The sequence below is a fragment of the Oncorhynchus mykiss genome, chromosome 26 (genome assembly GCF_013265735.2).
Source record: "Oncorhynchus mykiss isolate Arlee chromosome 26, USDA_OmykA_1.1, whole genome shotgun sequence".
NCBI lineage: Eukaryota > Metazoa > Chordata > Actinopteri > Salmoniformes > Salmonidae > Oncorhynchus > Oncorhynchus mykiss.
This window is the reverse complement of record NC_048590.1, coordinates 23,728,998-23,746,494: the sequence shown is the minus strand read 5'-3', so window position 1 is coordinate 23,746,494 and position 17,497 is coordinate 23,728,998. Positions and strand designations below refer to the sequence as shown.

The 17,497-nt window shown below is 43.8% G+C and overlaps 1 protein-coding gene across 3 annotated transcripts in view; it reads left to right on the top strand.

Moving 5' to 3' along the window:
• Nucleotides 1-17,496, top strand: part of LOC110506443 (cartilage intermediate layer protein 1) — a 28,043-nt gene extending 10,547 nt beyond the window's left edge. Inside the window, exons 1-9 of one of the 3 annotated variants that reach the window (XM_021586055.2) lie at nucleotides 10,040-10,192; nucleotides 11,291-11,436; nucleotides 12,658-12,723; nucleotides 12,956-13,225; nucleotides 13,408-13,605; nucleotides 13,767-14,081; nucleotides 14,173-14,281; nucleotides 14,384-14,541; nucleotides 14,722-17,496. In XM_021586055.2, coding sequence (XP_021441730.2) covers nucleotides 11,376-11,436; nucleotides 12,658-12,723; nucleotides 12,956-13,225; nucleotides 13,408-13,605; nucleotides 13,767-14,081; nucleotides 14,173-14,281; nucleotides 14,384-14,541; nucleotides 14,722-17,072 — 3,528 coding nt within the window. In that variant the 5' untranslated portion in view covers nucleotides 10,040-10,192; nucleotides 11,291-11,375 and the 3' untranslated portion in view covers nucleotides 17,073-17,496. Of the gene's footprint in view, nucleotides 1-10,039; nucleotides 10,193-11,290; nucleotides 11,437-12,657; nucleotides 12,724-12,955; nucleotides 13,235-13,407; nucleotides 13,606-13,766; nucleotides 14,082-14,172; nucleotides 14,282-14,383; nucleotides 14,542-14,721 lie in introns of those variants that run through there. The other 2 variants (XM_021586053.2, XM_021586054.2) reach the window with 2 other exon arrangements.
• The last annotated feature ends 1 nt before the right edge of the window (nucleotide 17,497 follows it).

The window sequence follows — 17,497 nt, the reverse complement described above, 5'->3', positions numbered from 1 at the left end:
ACATGGCAGTTGGAGACTGACCTCTCAACCCTGTCTCCGCTCAGCTCTTAATTATGCACGTCTCTCAGCGGCACACACTGTCCCAACTGTTGGGTTCCAGCAAGACTTTTCCCATTGACGATTAGACAAGAGACTTTGTTTTATAGGTCTGTCAGTGTTAATAGCAGGCATTGATTTAGTCTGAAATGAGCATGATTGTGCACGAGCCAAGATAACGTTATTCAGTGTTTTGTGAAACGGCTAAGAGATTACTCATCCAGTGGCACACATCATCTTGACGTACCTGTGGGTGTGTATGGAATTTCAAATATCAAAAGCATTAAACAGGAGTCTGCTAGGCCTAGAGTATGAAGCTGAACCTCCCCATCCATTGGCTTTTCACTTTCTAATATTGAAACCAACGGGAGACTACAAAGAACACAATGAGAAAAACATTCACAGTTGGAGACGTCCATTTACATTACTGACGTCATTTCTGTAGCCTACATCCATCCATTTCCTTCCAAGAGTTAAACGTACACACGTTGACATCCGCAGATGGCGACGTCTTTCTGAACATGTCAGGAAGAAGAAGAAGAAGGTCTCTCTCCTCCTCCATGTCCTCCTCCCGGGATGCGGGCCCCAAACGACAGAAACAGAAGCTGCTCTGGTGTAGTCATTAAGTCCAGGTTCCCCATGAACCCCCCCCCCCCCCCCCCCCCCCCCAGTCCATACCGATACAAACCACTGGAGTCTCCTGTCTGCTCTGGTTAGGTATGGTTTCAACTCCACAACGCTTCAGGGAGACTGTCTACTGTTGATGCTTGGCTGGGCCTCAGCAGAACTGGATCTTGGAGGTGAATATCACTGTGAAAATGGGGTTAGATTAATTAGTAAATTGAAGAAACTCTTGAAGTAACGTATTACTTGAACAGATTTGGATTATATCGCTCTTATCCTGGGAAAATGATTCATCCCGTAACGTTTTAATGTAAAATCAGGAGTCATGGATCATGTTTTGGTTCACAAATCCAGTTCACAGAAAGCTTATCCTTCACCATGCTGCCAGATTGTATTTCTAAGGATCTGATTATCTTGTCATTTATACTTAGGTAATTGTATGGGAGCCATGTCATTTTCCGTCCAGATTATGGAGATTATGGTTATGTTGGCTGTAAAACAAAGCATACAGACCAATTTCAATTTCAAAAAACATATTTCCATCCTGCCATAACCGTAACAATGTTTGCTCCTCATACTGTTGTTGGAACACTTCTTTATCAGGAACTGTATAGCTGCAGCCGTTGACTTCTAAACGACGACGTCTTACATACAGACAATGAGATAATGACTGTCACCCTATTAAACCAGAACAACATAAAACAACAAATAAATCTGGACACAGCTTGGGAAAACTGGACAGTGTTGTGCAATGTCGTTATAAACATGACCTGTCTGGAGTCCAACTGAAGGACAGACCATGTGGTGTCCTATGCCCCAGACTGTTGCCTGGAAACGTTGAGTGTTTGCTTATGTTTTTTTTTTTGTCCTTATCCCACTTCCTTTCCCCTCCAGCCCGTCCTCCTCATTTAGTGAGAAAGAACTGCCTTTGAAGACTGACAGAATGTCATAACGTTGTCCCCTCTTAACAGCTTGTAAATTGTACAGTTAGTAAAATACACCTTTATAGAAAATTGCTGTCTGAGTGTTTTAGCTGGCAGTACAGCGACATGGGAAATGTGGTAGGTAGCTAGGTGACTGACGGGGGCATGTCATCCAGCCCTGTGAGAGTCCATCTAAGACCACCACTGTTAAGGGCATAATGCTCAGTGAGGTCCTCTTCCTTCAGGTCCCAGTTTACTGCAATCCAAAAAATGCATAACCACACCACAGGATTCATTCATAATGTTAAATAATACATGATGTATTATACGTTGAAACATGCCTACCATATAAACACACCATGTGAAGTCCACCAAGCTACTGTACTGGTCTGCCTTCCATATAAACACACCATGTGAAGTCCACCAAGCTACTGTACTGGTCTGCCTACCATATAAACACACCATGTGAAGTCCACCAAGCTACTGTACTGGTCTGCCTTCCATATAAACACACCATGTGAAGTCCACCAAGCTACTGTACTGGTCTGCCTTCCATATAAACACACCATGTGAAGTCCACCAAGCTACTGTACTGGTCTGCCTTCCATATAAACACACCATGTGAAGTCCACCAAGCTACTGTACTGGTCTGCCTTCCATATAAACACACCATGTGAAGTCCACCAAGCTACTGTACTGGTCTGCCTTCCATATAAACACACCATGTGAAGTCCACCAAGCTACTGTACTGGTCTGCCTTCCATATAAACACACCATGTGAAGTCCACCAAGCTACTGTACTGGTCTGTGCCTACCATAGCATTTTTCTGCTAATTAATGGTCCCTCCTCTGTATTTCTCTTTCATTACTGGCTATCAGTGAAAAGTACAGGAGAGTTTAGGAATCTAGTGGAACACTGTCTGGAAAGAGCTTCAGCTCCCTGGGACCATGTGTCTGGCTCGGAGCCCCGTTCCAAACTACTTACTGATTTTACTATTCTAATGACCTCACACCAAACCAAATCACTGCACAGGAAATGCAATAATTGGTGGCAGGTAAACATGAGGTAAGACAGTGCAGGCTTTTCCATTTGGACATGGCTCTCGGGGCCACTCCGTAGGAACTTCCTTTTCGACTTCGACAAGCTTCGGTCTGCATCTTTTCATTTTACACAATCTATAATCTATCAATGTCAACATCTAAAACCATCGGTGAACATCAAACACAAAGCTCTCATTAATATCAGTATTTATCGGTGAGGTTAGGGATATAAATAACAGCATGCATCAAAAGAGCTGTGGTTTCTCTCTGCACTTCCCCTGTGTGTAAGACTGGCCCCCTACCCAGCTCTAGATGTAGACATCTCTGGGAGAAACGCTCTGGTTCAGGCACAAGCATTTCACTACACTCGCGTTAACATCTGCTAACCATGTGTATGTGACCAGTAACATTTGATTTGATTTGCTGTCCATTTGAACTTCAGTTCTGTTGTTATGCCAGCGGGTGAGTGGCATCCGTACACTCCTCCTGCTGTGCATACTGCGCCTTGTAATTTACATGATGAGGTAAGTTAATGAGGCTCGTGTGGAAAACCATCAGACTGAGAACTGTCCAGGACTGTTTAGTAGAGTCACGCTGACCAGGTATTTTTAGTAGGTTTCCACAGTTCTGAAAAATGCCAGTCTACCAACCAGCCTTTTCAACCAAGGGGAGGATCTTAATGACTTCATCAATCCCAGAAAATCCATGCGAAAACCTCATGTCCTTTTACTGATGACCAATAATTGATGAGTGGACGCAATGATTGCACGATGCAAACATAATGAAATGCACGTTCATTTCATAAGAACCCTATCTCTAAAGTTGTTTATGAATGTAAATGACTCGTGTGAAGACTACTGCCATTCCATTTCCAAGATTGTGCAGGCCTGCTATAAGTTGATTGAGAAGATGGGGTTAAATGTCTCATACAGGATCCCTGATGATGATGCAGCGTCAGTCAACATCAATCTCGATTAAGGGTTCATGTTTGGTTTCACCGCGATTTAGTGGACGATGAAGAGTGAGTGACAGCATGATGACAAGTGGATAAGTTGTATAAATACAGCCTTTTATTTGGCTTTGATCTAATGTTCCTATAATTACATTTTCTGATCTTAATGAGATTGTGTCTATGAATAGTTTTTTTTTTATATATATATGTAGTGGATTTGAAAGTTAATTTATCATGTTTAAAGACACCTTGAGTCTCTTAAATTCTCATTAGGTGAAGAAACAAACTCGTTCAATTGGATCCAGCTGTTGTAAAATTTCACACTAATGCCGCACTGTGCTCAGGTGCTAAGTGACGGGTTTCTGATGTCGACAGTGCAGGGTAGTCTGGTGGTGAGAGGGATGTTAGTAGAATGGGATTCACATGATTAAACCGATGAGGGGCTATTCTGTTCTGACCCACCTTCTCGCAAATGGTGAATCAATGTATGAATGTGTCCACTCCACTGGTTGAATAATGTCAAGTTGAATGTTGTCCTACTCGTATATAGTAGCAACAGACTCCTAAATGGGTAAGTACTTATGTTTACATTCACCTTAACCTTCGTTCAGAAACTAAGCAATGAGTCATGGAAGATTTTCCATCACCCGTTCTGTCACATCTTCTCTACAAACTAGCTAGATGTGTGATCGCTATGGCCTCATGTTGTTGGGCTACACATGTAAATCAAATCAAATATAGCTGTAGTTTATAGCTTTTAGTGCTCTCATACGTCAGTATATTGCTGTTGGCACGCCATTAGGAAAATCACACAGACACTGTTTATCAACCGATCGAAGTCTGGATAAATGAATACGAATAATACGTTGACATTCATCAGAGTAAGTCGGATTCCCGAAGTTGACACTATTTTTATATGAAATTTGTGTGGATTTGTGATAAGCATGCCCCTGTGAAGAAATTTAGAATCAGTGGAAGGGACAATCCCTGGTTTTCAGATAACTTGGCAGAATTCATTAGAAAGAGAAATGTCTCTTGAGCTCAAGCTGCCCCTGTTGCCCCTCAAGCTGCCCCTGTTCTATCTACAGTGCCTTGCGAAAGTATTCGGCCCCCTTGAACTTTGCGACCTTTTGCCACATTTCAGGCTTCAAACATAAATATAAAACTGTATTTTTTTGTGAAGAATCAACAACAAGTGGAACACAATCATGAAGTGGAACGACATTTATTGGATATTTCAAACTTTTTTAACAAATCAAAAACTGAAAAATTGGGCGTGCAAAATTATTCAGCCCCCTTAAGTTAATACTTTGTAGTGCCACCTTTTGCTGCGATTACAGCTGTAAGTCGCTTGGGGTATGTCTCTATCAGTTTTGCACATCGAGAGACTGACATTTTTTCCCATTCCTCCTTGCAAAACAGCTCGAGCTCAATGAGGTTGGATGGAGAGCATTTGTGAACAGCAGTTTTCAGTTCTTTCCACAGATTCTCGATTGGATTCAGGTCTGGACTTTGACTTGGCCATTCTAACACCTGGATATGTTTATTTTTGAACCATTCCATTGTAGATTTTGCTTTATGTTTTGGATCATTGTCTTGCTGGAAGACAAATCTCCGTCCCAGTCTCAGGTCTTTTGCAGACTCCATCAGGTTTTCTTCCAGAATGGTCCTGTATTTGGCTCCATCCATCTTCCCATCAATTTTAACCATCTTCCCTGTCCCTGCTGAAGAAAAGCAGGCCCAAATCATGATGCTGCCACCACCATGTTTGACAGTGGGGATGGTGTGTTCAGGGTGAGGAGCTGTGTTGCTTTTACGCCAAACATGACATGTTGCATTGTTGCCAAAAAGTTAAATATTGGTTTCATCTGACCAGAGCACCTTCTTCCACATGTTTGGTGTGTCTCCCAGGTGGCTTGTGGCAAACTTTAAACGACACTTTTTATGGATATCTTTAAGAAATGGCTTTCTTCTTGCCACTCTTCCATAAATGCCAGATTTGTGCAATATATGACTGATTGTTGTCCTATGGACAGAGTCTCCCACCTCAGCTGTAGATCTCTGCAGTTCATCCAGAGTGATCATGGGCCTCTTGGCTGCATCTCTGATCAGTCTTCTCCTTGTATGAGCTGAAAGTTTAGAGGGACGGCCAGGTCTTGGTAGATTTGCAGTGGTCTGATACTCCTTCCGTTTCAATATTATCGCTTGCACAGTGCTCCTTGGGATGTTTAAAGCTTGGGAAATCTTTTTGTATCCAAATCCGGCTTTAAACTTTTTATCAACAGTATCTCGGACCTGCCTGGTGTGTTCCTTGTTCTTCATGATGCTCTCTGCGCTTTTAACGGACCTCTGAGACTATCACAGTGCAGGTGCATTTATACGGAGACTTGATTCCACACAGGTGGATTGTATTTATCATCATTAGTCATTTAGGTCAACATTGGATCATTCAGAGATCCTCACTGAACTTCTGGAGAGAGTTTGCTGCACTGAAAGTAAAGGGGCTGAATAATTTTGCACGCCCAATTTTTCAGTTTTTGATTTGTTAAAAAAGTTTGAAATATCCAATAAATGTCGTTCCACTTCATGATTGTGTCCCACTTGTTGTTGATTCTTCACAAAAAAATACAGTTTTATATCTTTATGTTTGAAGCCTGAAATTTGGCAAAAGGTCGCAAATTTCAAGGGGGCCGAATACTTTCGCAAGGCACTGTAAATGCAGTCACAGAGAACCTGAGCAACCCTACCAAGTCAAATCAGTGTCTTCTGGCCTTCCTAACCATTTAACGATGGATTCTAATGAAGTGAAGGATAAAGCCGACATTGTAGGGGTTTTTAACAAGCACTTCATATTTGCTGGTTCAGTTTTTGATAATGGTGGAGCTCTGTTACAGTAAACTATGATATAGGCCCTCATGTGAACCATTTGAACTTTGAGCCTGTTTCTTATACTGAGGTCTATAAATCACTAAAGGCAATAGACACTAAAAAGTCTGCAGGTCCAGACAATCTGGACCCCCTACCTCTTAAAGATAGCAGCCAGTATTATTACTGAACCTGTGGCTCACATTTTCAACTTGAGTCTCTTGACCAATTCCATACCCAGCATTTGGAAATCAGGTTAATTCTTCCCACTGTTAAAGGGTGGAGATCCCACAGATGCGAATAACTATCCTCCTATCGCTAAACTCCCTATCCTGGACAAAGTCTATAAACCCCTTGTGAACTCACAGTTAAAAACACTTCTTCATTGAAAAGCACATACTGATCGGGGCACATCACCACAACTACAGCTATGGCAGTGGCATATGACATCATAAATGCACTTGATAAAAAGCAATATTGTGCTGCTTCGTTTGTTGATTTATCAAAGGCATTTGATTCTGTTGACCGTGAATTGATGCTAGCTAGACTCAGTAACATTGGTCTCAGTGAAGGGACAGTAAATTGGTTTAGGAACTATCTTTCTGACAGAACACAATGTGTATATACTGACAATCACAAGTCTAGCTTTCTTGAGATTAATAGAGGCGTGCCCCAGGGTTCCATTTTAGTTCCTGTGTTGTTCTCAAATTTTATTAATGATTTGGGTAATGGGATGCAACCAGCAAAGTTACATCTATATTTAGATGATACAACCTATATGCAGATGATAGTCATATGTGCTCCTTCTCTGGTTCAGACTGTTGAAGAGCTCCAGACTGCTTTTCAGTCACTGCATGCCTCCCTTTATGGTCTCAAACTGGTCTTGAATGTACAAAAAATAAAATTCATGACCTTTACCAGAGCTCGCGCTCAGACAGAGAAAGTTAGCAATGTCACATCTGGTGGCTTATCCATTGAAAAGGTGTCATACTACAAATACCTAGGTACATGGTTGGATGACTATGGATAATCTTGTGAGGAAGCTTAAATTGAAATTGGGTTTTTATTTTCGTAATAAGGCTTGCTTCCCGCTTATGGCTAGAAAAATCTTGTTCGGGCCACTTTTCTCTCTAATTGATTATGGTGACTTGTTGTATATGCATGCAGCCTCCTCCGTCTTAGAGAGACTGGACTCTGTTTATCATGCATCCTTGCACTTTATTACAAATGCCAGTTCACCATTGCACCTTGTACCAAATGGTAGGTTGGACCTCACTTTATATGCGCAGAAAGCTGCATTTGAATGTGTTCATCTGCAAAGCCCTTTTGGATCAACTCCCTCCTTACCTCTGTAGTCTAGTCTTCTTCACCACAAGCAGTTACCATACCTGGTCTGCTAGGTTATTGCTACTTAAAGTCCTCAGGACATTCACAGTATTAGGCAAGACTTCCTTCTTGTCTTGTGCACCAGAGGCATGGAATTAGTCTACAATCCATGCTTCATCGAGATATGTTAGCGCCTCTGAATGAATTTTAAATATTGACGGAAGACTCTGTTACGGAGTGTAAATGCTTTTTTTTAGGCTGGATCATGTTATTGTATTGTATTGTTGTATGTTTAAATTCTGTAATGTATTGATTGTTGCTGCCTTCTTGGCCAGGTCTCCCTTGAAAAATATACTCAGGGTCTCAATGGCTTTTCCTTGTTAAATAAAGGTTACATTTAAAAAATATATATATAATAATCACAGAATTCTTAGTTAACTTCAACCTCTGTTCAGAATCTAAGCAGTGAGTCATTGAAGATTTTCCATCACCCAGTCTGTCACATATTCTCTCCTAACTAGCTAGATGGGTGACCGCTATGACCTCATGTTGTTGGGCTACACGTTTATAGCTTTTAGTGCTATTGTAAGTCCGTATATTGCTATTGGCACGCCATTACGGAAAATCACAAAGACACTGTTTATCAACAGATCGAAGTCTGGATAAATGAATACTAATAATAAAAGGCACGAATCTGTGTGTTTACTGTCCTAACATGTTGTTCATAATAACTGTTTTCATGGCCTCTAATCTAAACTGTTGATGGGAGCAGCTTCAGAGAAATGTTACTGTGTGTTGATGTTGCACATCAAAAGACAACCACACATGGGATGAAGCCATTGTGATTACCAATTCACATTAGAGGCTATTTCTGGCATTTCAACTTGAAACCATTAATATAATCGTTTAGGAATGGGTGTGTTGTGTTCTTGTCTGTGTTGGAAGGTCTTTGACTCTCTCTTTCTCACTATAGTTACCACAGTATCCTACTCTCTTTTTGCATAGTAGAATACTGACGTGGACCTACTCCAATGCGAAGGGTAGGAAGTACCAGACCATCCATCGCATGTACGTTACATGGTGGTTAAAGATGGAATCCACAGTATGGGGAATCAGCTCCATTGGCTGCCCCAGCACATTGTTTTTGTTGATAAACTGAGGCGCTTCGCGCAGCATGGTTAAAACATAAGTGTTTTCAGTCACTTGTTTGTAATTGTAATATCCCAAATGGATGGGATAGTTTCACCATTAACCCTTATCACTTGTGGGAATTGGACTATATGGATAGGGCTAAAATGAAATGTTCCTTACAGAATAAATATGAAAACCATATGCATAACCATGGTAGCAATTGAAATGGAACAGCATGTTTGTATTTGGTTAAAAAAATGAAAAAATACATTTTAAAAATGGGAGAGTTAGGAAATTATTAGACTAAAGGTGAGGACAGTTGACCGGACAAGACTCAATCCAAACATTACACTGTTGATTTTATGCACATTTGACATTTACTGTACCTCACTTGTCTATAACAACATCTGAAAATACTCTGGATACATTCAGTAACATGATAAGAATATTCCTGAAAAATGCGGGGTAGGTGCAACATAAGACATCAAAATGACAAGGGTTTGAGTCAGAGGACTAACTGGTGTCTCCAAGTGGCCACTCACCTCTCCAAAGTGTACACAGTTCCCAAGTCATTTCAATGCACTTTCGTGACTTAAAAAAAGAGCCTTCAACTATAAGGTGCTTTGTTTCGCTCTCCTAGCTGTGCCATTGAGGAACTAGAGCAAGCACATTACTGTTGTTGTTGTAATCTGGGTCAGGTGGGCCTAATTTAAAAGCATGTTCTATTGCCAACATGACTAGCTAAGTTATAAAATATGTTACAGTTTTAGGCTTTTACAACGCAATTCAGGGAAAGAGATCACCATTTTGGTGCGCATAGAAAGGGGTCAAGAGTGCATGCGCGTTGAGATACATTTTCTTCACAATAGACAAACATGTTCAGAAGACCCGAGAGTATGACCCCATGTCATCTTGTACATCAAACACAGAGATCATAAACGCTTTAACCAGGTTCCATGTCCACTTAAAATGACGACCCACCTGACTGAGGTCAACTCTCCCCTTATGTCTATGTCTAGACCTGGGTATCCTCATCTATAGACACAGAGGTACAGCAGGTTACAGTAAGCCCCCGACCTTCCCAGAAGCAGCAGCAGAGTGGGCTCAGTCATACTTGCGGTCTCCAGTCTTCACGCTCTCAGCTGGCTTCCTGTGAATAGCACAGATCCGACCCCTGGGCTCTTCACTGAGCTATATAAGCGAGAGAGCAGCAGGACCGTCAGCACAGACACAGCACCCTGCATACAGGGAGGAGAGAGACTACTGAACACTACTATACAGAGATACTCACAGGGTAAGACTGAGATCATAGCCACCTTCTCTTTCCCTCTCGTTCCCTGTTGACCCATCTTTGAACTTTACTGTTAACGTTGTTCTTTCAGACAGATTTTTTTACAAACGATTTGGGGGTGCTGAAGCGAGTTCAGCTTCTGTTCTTTGAGTGTTGGTGTATTGATGACATAAAATTGTTCAACATTTGTGAGTTCAGACATTTCATAAAATACTGTAAGACATTCTCATTAGTCTGTGTGAACTTGAAAGTTTGACGTATTGACGGACAATAGGTTTCAGCTTGCATGTGTGTAGCTATGAGTGTTGGTGTGTGATTGTGCAAGGAGGTAGCCTGTTCATGGGAATAAGTAAAAGTGTGTGCGTGGCTTTTCATGGGATATCATTTGTGTATGTAAGTGTGTGTGTTTTCTATTTGGCTGGTGTAGCCCTGTGGTTGGTCAATGGATGCAGAAACGTTTTAGTGTTCCCTTGACACCAAGTGATGGCTAGCACAGATGTGTCATTTGAGAAGGGTTCTCCATAATGGTCTTTCATTCTGTATGTTTCTGCACCCGCCTCTAGTGTCCCCCCAAGACCTCAACGCGTGAGAAGGATTAAAAAAAATTGCAATTGTTTTATTTTATAAATCTGTCATTCTGCTTGGGGTATTTAACCACCAATATACTGTATGTTTTTAATAAAAATAAAAAAAAATCTGTGAAAAAAATGCATTTAATAACTGTCACCGGGTTGTAGAGCAGTGGAGGCTGGTGGGAGGAGTTATAGGAGGACCGTCTCATTTTAATGGCTGGAACGCCATTATCGGAACAGTCAAACGTAGTTGCCATTTGTTTGATACCTTTCCATTTATTCCATTCCAGCCATTACATTAAGTCCATCCTCCTATAGCTTCTCCCTCCAGCCTCCTTTGGTGGAGGTCCTCTACTTGATATGTTTGAGATATTTAAGACCTAATATTCCATCCAGGGAATCATATGCAATAAAAAATCAAATCATTAAATTTAGTACTGTGGAACACAAAGTTACACTTGACTGTTTTTGTTTGTTGTTAATCTGCCAGCAATGATTCTGGCTAAGTATTTACATTTTCCCTCTACAGGGGTTGCTGGACTACTCTCAGTGCCCTCGTGCCTGGCGTGTGAAGGTCATTACCACAAGGTCAGAGGCAACAGCAGTGTGCCAGGATGTGCTGCCTGTCAACATGGGCTCTCCTCCTAGCTCTGGGAGTCACCACTACGGCACAAGGTCGGTCTTCATTAGCAGTTATTATTTACATTCTTACTGTCCCCAATACACACACACACACAAACATCCCTAACATGTACACACACATCCCTAACACACACACACGAACATGCAAGACACACACACAGCTCGGTTTGGGAGCTGTAACTCCATAATTCATTCACAAGGCTCAGTTTGGGAATTGTAACTATTAATTCAACTGGAAAACCTTTACATTTTTTTCAACGTGTCAAAACGTAAACCAGGATGATATCCTGTATGTGGAAATTCGATTATCAGTGATAATTTCATTATACAGTTGAGAGTTATCTAATGTGAATTTGAGAAGTCAGAACAGAGGTCTCCTTCTGACATTGACAGCAGCCTGGTGATCCTCTGACTCTGCAGAAGCCTATGCTCCTTCTTCTCCCAAACCGTTAGTAAACAGAGGCATGTTGTTGCAGGTCCCCATTACGGATTCTGCTCTACAACCTTAAGTAGGCGGGATATGTATAAGCCCAAGGCTAAGGAGACACCTGTCTGCAATTGGCCACACAAGTATGCGGCAGTAGCGTGCTTATACTGAGCCCCAATGTGAACTCAAAACAATTATAGTGTTTGGTGGGTACTGTAAATGCAATGGTCTGGGAAAAATCCAAATGTGCATTATGTAACACTGTACACTACAAATGTCAGTCTGTAAATTACACAGCAATGAGAATGAATAAATGAGTATCAACATCTTGGGATCAGTGACATTAGAACAAAGCAGTTGATCGTTTCAGGCTGAGAGTAACGATGGGACATAAATGGATAAGAAATCAACTCTTGTAGCCTTTTCACTGTTGGTCCACAACATATTTCCTTGACCACTTTGAAATGCCATTGGCACATTCGTGTGTTGGAGCAATTCATTTTATTTCCAAAGTACAGGGCAAATCACCAGAAATAGATTAGAGTGTGGCATAACATGAAGAGAAAGTCAAAGTCGTAATATATTGTTCCATGACTCAGAGTATAGTTGAAAAGTTGAACGATTTGAAAGATACAGATTCATTCCAATTGCTTTACGGGTGGCCAGACTACTCTAGGAAGAAATAGCCAGAGGTTTGGTCTGTCTGGTCCGAGGTTTGGCCAGTCTGGTCTGAGGTTTGGCCAGTCTGGTCGGCATTAAGGCATTGGTCAGTGATGTCACAACAGGTCAATCATGAGTCATCGTGAGGTGTGTGTGATGTTTTACAGGAACATGGAGGAGAGACAGTTTGAGAGCTGCGAGACAAAACAACCCTGCAGTGTACCACTCTGAAGGTAACATCCCAAAATACATATCTTTACACAATTGTCACTACTGTGGCTTTAAGTCTGGTTAATGTCCATGTAATAATATGGTATGAACTAGAACTTTCAGAATCACAGCCCAATGGCACCAGTTATGTTTAGCAGCGAAAAGAGCTAAACAATGTAATGCCATTGTTTTATGACCAAAGAGGAAACGCTAACATTCTGAAGTAGTACTCACTGTGCGACATTCTGTGTCCAGATAACGATGAGTGGACCACTTGGTTCAACGTGGACCACCCTGGAGGTCGAGGAGACTATGAGCAGTTGGATGCTATCCGTTTCTACTACCGTGCGCGGGTGTGTGACGCCCCCCGGGCCCTGGAGGCTCGCACCACTGACTGGATTGCCGCTCGCAACACGGGGGAGAAGATCCACGCAGACCCTACCCTGGGCTTCTGGTGCGCCAACGCTGAACAGGCCCCTGGCCGCAACTGCTCCAACTACGCTGTGCGCTTCCTGTGCCCTAAAGGTCAGTCTGGTATGTGTGGCTGGGAGCCTTACTTTAAATACAGTTGAGAAGTAGCTACTGTATTACGTCAAATAAAACGCTTCTATAATAGTAAAAGGCTTCATTTATCCTCCAAGCAACATTTCTATCTACTGCAATTATATCTGTCTTTTGTAATGGAGTGAAAACCTGTTTTCAATCAGGCAACACTGGGTCAGAAGGCTCTCAGGATGCCTGGGGTCCTTGGTCAGACTGGAGCCATTGCTCTGCCAAGTGTGGTCAGGTGGCAATGCAGGTGCGCTCCAGGAAATGCCAGTCCCAGCCTAAGCAGTGGGATAAGCAGTGCAGCAGACCTACAGTGGAGGGTAGAGCCTGCAAAGGACCTGAATGCCCTGGGACTGGTAAGTCACTATCAACATCTCCATTACAGCTATTAAATATGATGGAAACCTCTGTAATGTCACAGTACCATTAGCATTTTATTCTAGAAATGGTAATGATCTAAACCAATGTGCAAAGTCCCTGTCTGACATGTTAAACTGTATTGCTGCTGTTGTTCCAGGTTGCACACTGCACTGTGAGATGGGTAGGGTGAATGCAGAGTGTGACGCCTGCATGTGTCAGGACCACATTGTACTGGGCTCTGTCCGCAGTGCTGGAGGTCTCCCTGCCCCAGGGGCCACCATCCTCCGCTTCGGCCCCAGCTCCAAACTCCTCACCCTCACTGACCACAATGGACACTTCCGCATCCCAGGGATCTGTCCCGACGGCAACGCCACACTGACCGTCCAGCTGCGGAACCATGCCCCTCACACAGTCACTGTGCCCCACAGCACCGAACACACCTCTGTCCTCAGTATCATGCTGAAAAGAGCAGGTAAAATGGTCACAGAAAATGAAATGAAAGCTGACATTGTTACATTTCTCTGTTTTACATTGGTCTCAGACACTGTAATGTGATCCCTCAGAGAAGCTCCATGTGGTGAAGAACCCTGAGAACAAGGCAAGAAGAGAGGGCCAGACAGCTGCTCTCTGCTGCAAAGTGGGTGGATCACCAGAGCCAGAAGAGTACCAGTGGTAAGCCAATGGATCTCTAATGACCGCTTGAAAAATGTTATATATCAAAATCAAACAGATTTAGCTGAGTATAGTGTTCAACAGTCTTCTGTGACTTGGTAGGTTTCACAACGGCAGCCTGCTGGACAGGAAGCAGCTGAACTATGACAGCACGCTGGTCTTAAGAAACCTGAGCATGGAGCAGACTGGGGAGTACTACTGCAGAGCCAGCAACCAGGCTGGGGCCATCAAGTCCAAACCAGCCATAGTCACAGTCTTAGGTCTGATCCCAAAGCACCACAGTTGATATTTACTATGTGAACAGCCATTAGCGTGACATCAGTCAATGATCAGATGGAGAATGAAAGGGTATTGATTTTCTCAAAATAATTCCATTGTATAATCAGATTGTAAATCTTTTAATATGGGATGTTCTCTTTTCTACCCCTTTCTCCTCACAGGTAAAGATCAACCTTCATGTAACCCAAAACCCGAATCCTACCTTATTCGCTTACCTCATGACTGCTATCAAAACAGCTCCCACTCACTCTATTACGACGTAGGAAAGTGCCTCTCAGGGACTTGTGCAGGACAGCTGGACAATGGAATCAGGTGCAAAGACTCAGTGGCATACTGCTGTGGGGTGGCAAAGATGGAGGAGAAACAACTGAAATGCCAGGGCTATGAGCTCCCCACCATGGTGGTGACCGGATGTGGTTGTCAGAGGTGTGTGGAGACCAGAGTCATTGTGCGTGGGCGGGCTGTGGCCGCAGACACTGGGGAGCCCATGAGATTTGGTCACGTCTACATCAATGGAGCCAGAGTCAGCCGCACAGGCTACAAAGGCACCTTCTCCATCCAGGTCCCCCATGACACTGAGAGGCTGGTGATGACCTTTGTGGACAACATGGATAAGTTCGTCAACACCACCAAGGTTCTTCCATTCAACACCAAAGGGGGCGCCGTATACCATGAGATCAAGCTTTTGAGGAAGAAGGAACCAGTGACCATCAGCTCAACAGAGCTCAACACTCTTCAGCTGGGAGAGGTGGAGGGCCAGGATCCTATTGCTGAGATCCAGATCCCACCCAACTCCTTCTACAAGCAGAGTGGAGAAGTATTTGTGGGTAATGTGAAGGCTAGCATCACTTTTCTAGACGCTAGAGACGTGTCCACAGCAGCAGCCGCACAGAGTGACCTCAACTTCGTAGGAGATGAGGGTGACACCTTGCCCCTAAGAACCTATGGTATGTTCTCAGTTGACTTCAGGGACGAGGAGGCCGGAGAACCACTGAACGCCGGAGAGGTGAAGGTGAAAATGGATTCAACACAGGTGAAAATGCCTGAGCACCTGGACACCATGAAGCTGTGGTCCTTGAACCCCGACACAGGCATGTGGGAGGAGGAGGGGAGCTTCCAGATGGAGAAGAAGCAACGTGGTAAAAGGGAAGAGAGGACCTTCCTCATTGGGAACATGGAGATCAGAGAGAGGAGGCTGTTTAACCTGGACGTCCCAGAGAACAGGAGGTGTTACATCAAGGTGCGAGGCTTCCGCAGCGATCGCTTCATGGCCAGCGAGCAGGTAGAGGGAGTGGTGGTGACCCTGATCAACATGGAGCCCACTGCAGGTTACTCCTCCAACCCTCGTGCCTGGGGACGCTTTGACAGCGTAATCACTGGCCCCAATGGTGCCTGTCTGCCTGCCTTCTGCGACGACCAGAAAGCTGACGCATATTCTGCCCATGTCATGGCCAACATGGGAGGAGAAGAACTCGAGGCAGTCCCATCTGCTCCCAAGTTTAACCCCAACATCATTGGAGTCCCTCAGCCATACCTGGGCAAGCTGAACTACAGACGGTCAGACCACAATGACCCCAGGTTAAAGAAGACAGCCTTCAGCATCAATGTGGCCAAGCCCAGCCCAAACACAGCTGAAGAGCTCAACGGACCTGTGTACTCATTTGACCAACTGAAAGAGTGTGAGGAAGCCCCATTTACTGCAGGCCACTTCCGCTTCACCAGAGTGGAGGGAGATCGCTACGATTACAACACAGTGCCTTTCAACGAAGACGATCCTATGAGCTGGACAGAAGACTACCTGAGCTGGTGGCCCAAGCCCATGGAGTACCGAGCTTGCTATGTCAAGGTCAAGATCAATGGTCCCCATGAGATCAACATGCGCTCCCGAAACCAGGGCGGCACTCACCCCAAGACCGTTGGCCAACTGTATGGCCTCCGCGACACCCGCAGCATCCGCGACATGGACCAGTCCACCGTCTCTGCTGTGTGCCTGGAGTTCAAGTGCAGCGGCATGCTCTACGACCAGGACCGAGTGGACCGCACTCTGGTGAAGGTGATCCCTCAGGGCAGCTGTAAGAGGGACAATGTTAACTCCATGCTTCAAGAGTACCTAATTAATCACCTGCCTCTAGCCGTCAACAACGACACCAATGAGTTCACAATGCTGGCACCACTGGACCCTCTGGGCCACAACTATGGCATCTACACAGTGACAGACCAGGACCCCCGCACAGCTAAAGAGATAGCACTGGGACGCTGCTTTGATGGCACCTCTGACGGCACTTCCCGTGTCATGAAGAGCAACGAGGGAGTGGCACTTACCTTTACCTGTGGCAACCGTGAGGTGACCCGTCAAAGCGTGTTCCAGGCTCTGCAGAACTCCCCCGGGCAGTCTCCGGCGAGGGCAGTGAGGGATGGCCGAGGCAGGAAGCAGAGAGCAGGAGCCAACGCACTCCGCAACAGCCGTAGACGCAGTACTCGGAATCCCACTGCCACACGCACCTCAGGCTAAAGCACAGCACTACAGATCAGGGTCTCCACATCAGACATGTTGGCAAATCACTAAAGAAAGTGGGTATTGGTGATGGGATTCAAATGTATATATTTTAGCCCTTTAGTAAATATACACAGGTTTTTGTCTTCATAATGTACTGTTTGTAATAACATTTAATTTGTTACTGAAATATGTTTTTCAATTGTAAGGCCCATAACCATAAATTCATAACTGAACAAATATTTGCTCTATAACACAGGTAACGCCCAGGGAACATGGAGATTTTAATGTTACTGCAAATATTGTATTTTCTTGTATGATTAATATTTACTACTTGAAATTGTAAATAATGGGATATTTATTACACATGCCATTCAAGAATGTGATTAAGACACCACGCCCAAAATAAAACAAGAACAACCTGAGAACGTGTTAGATTGCCG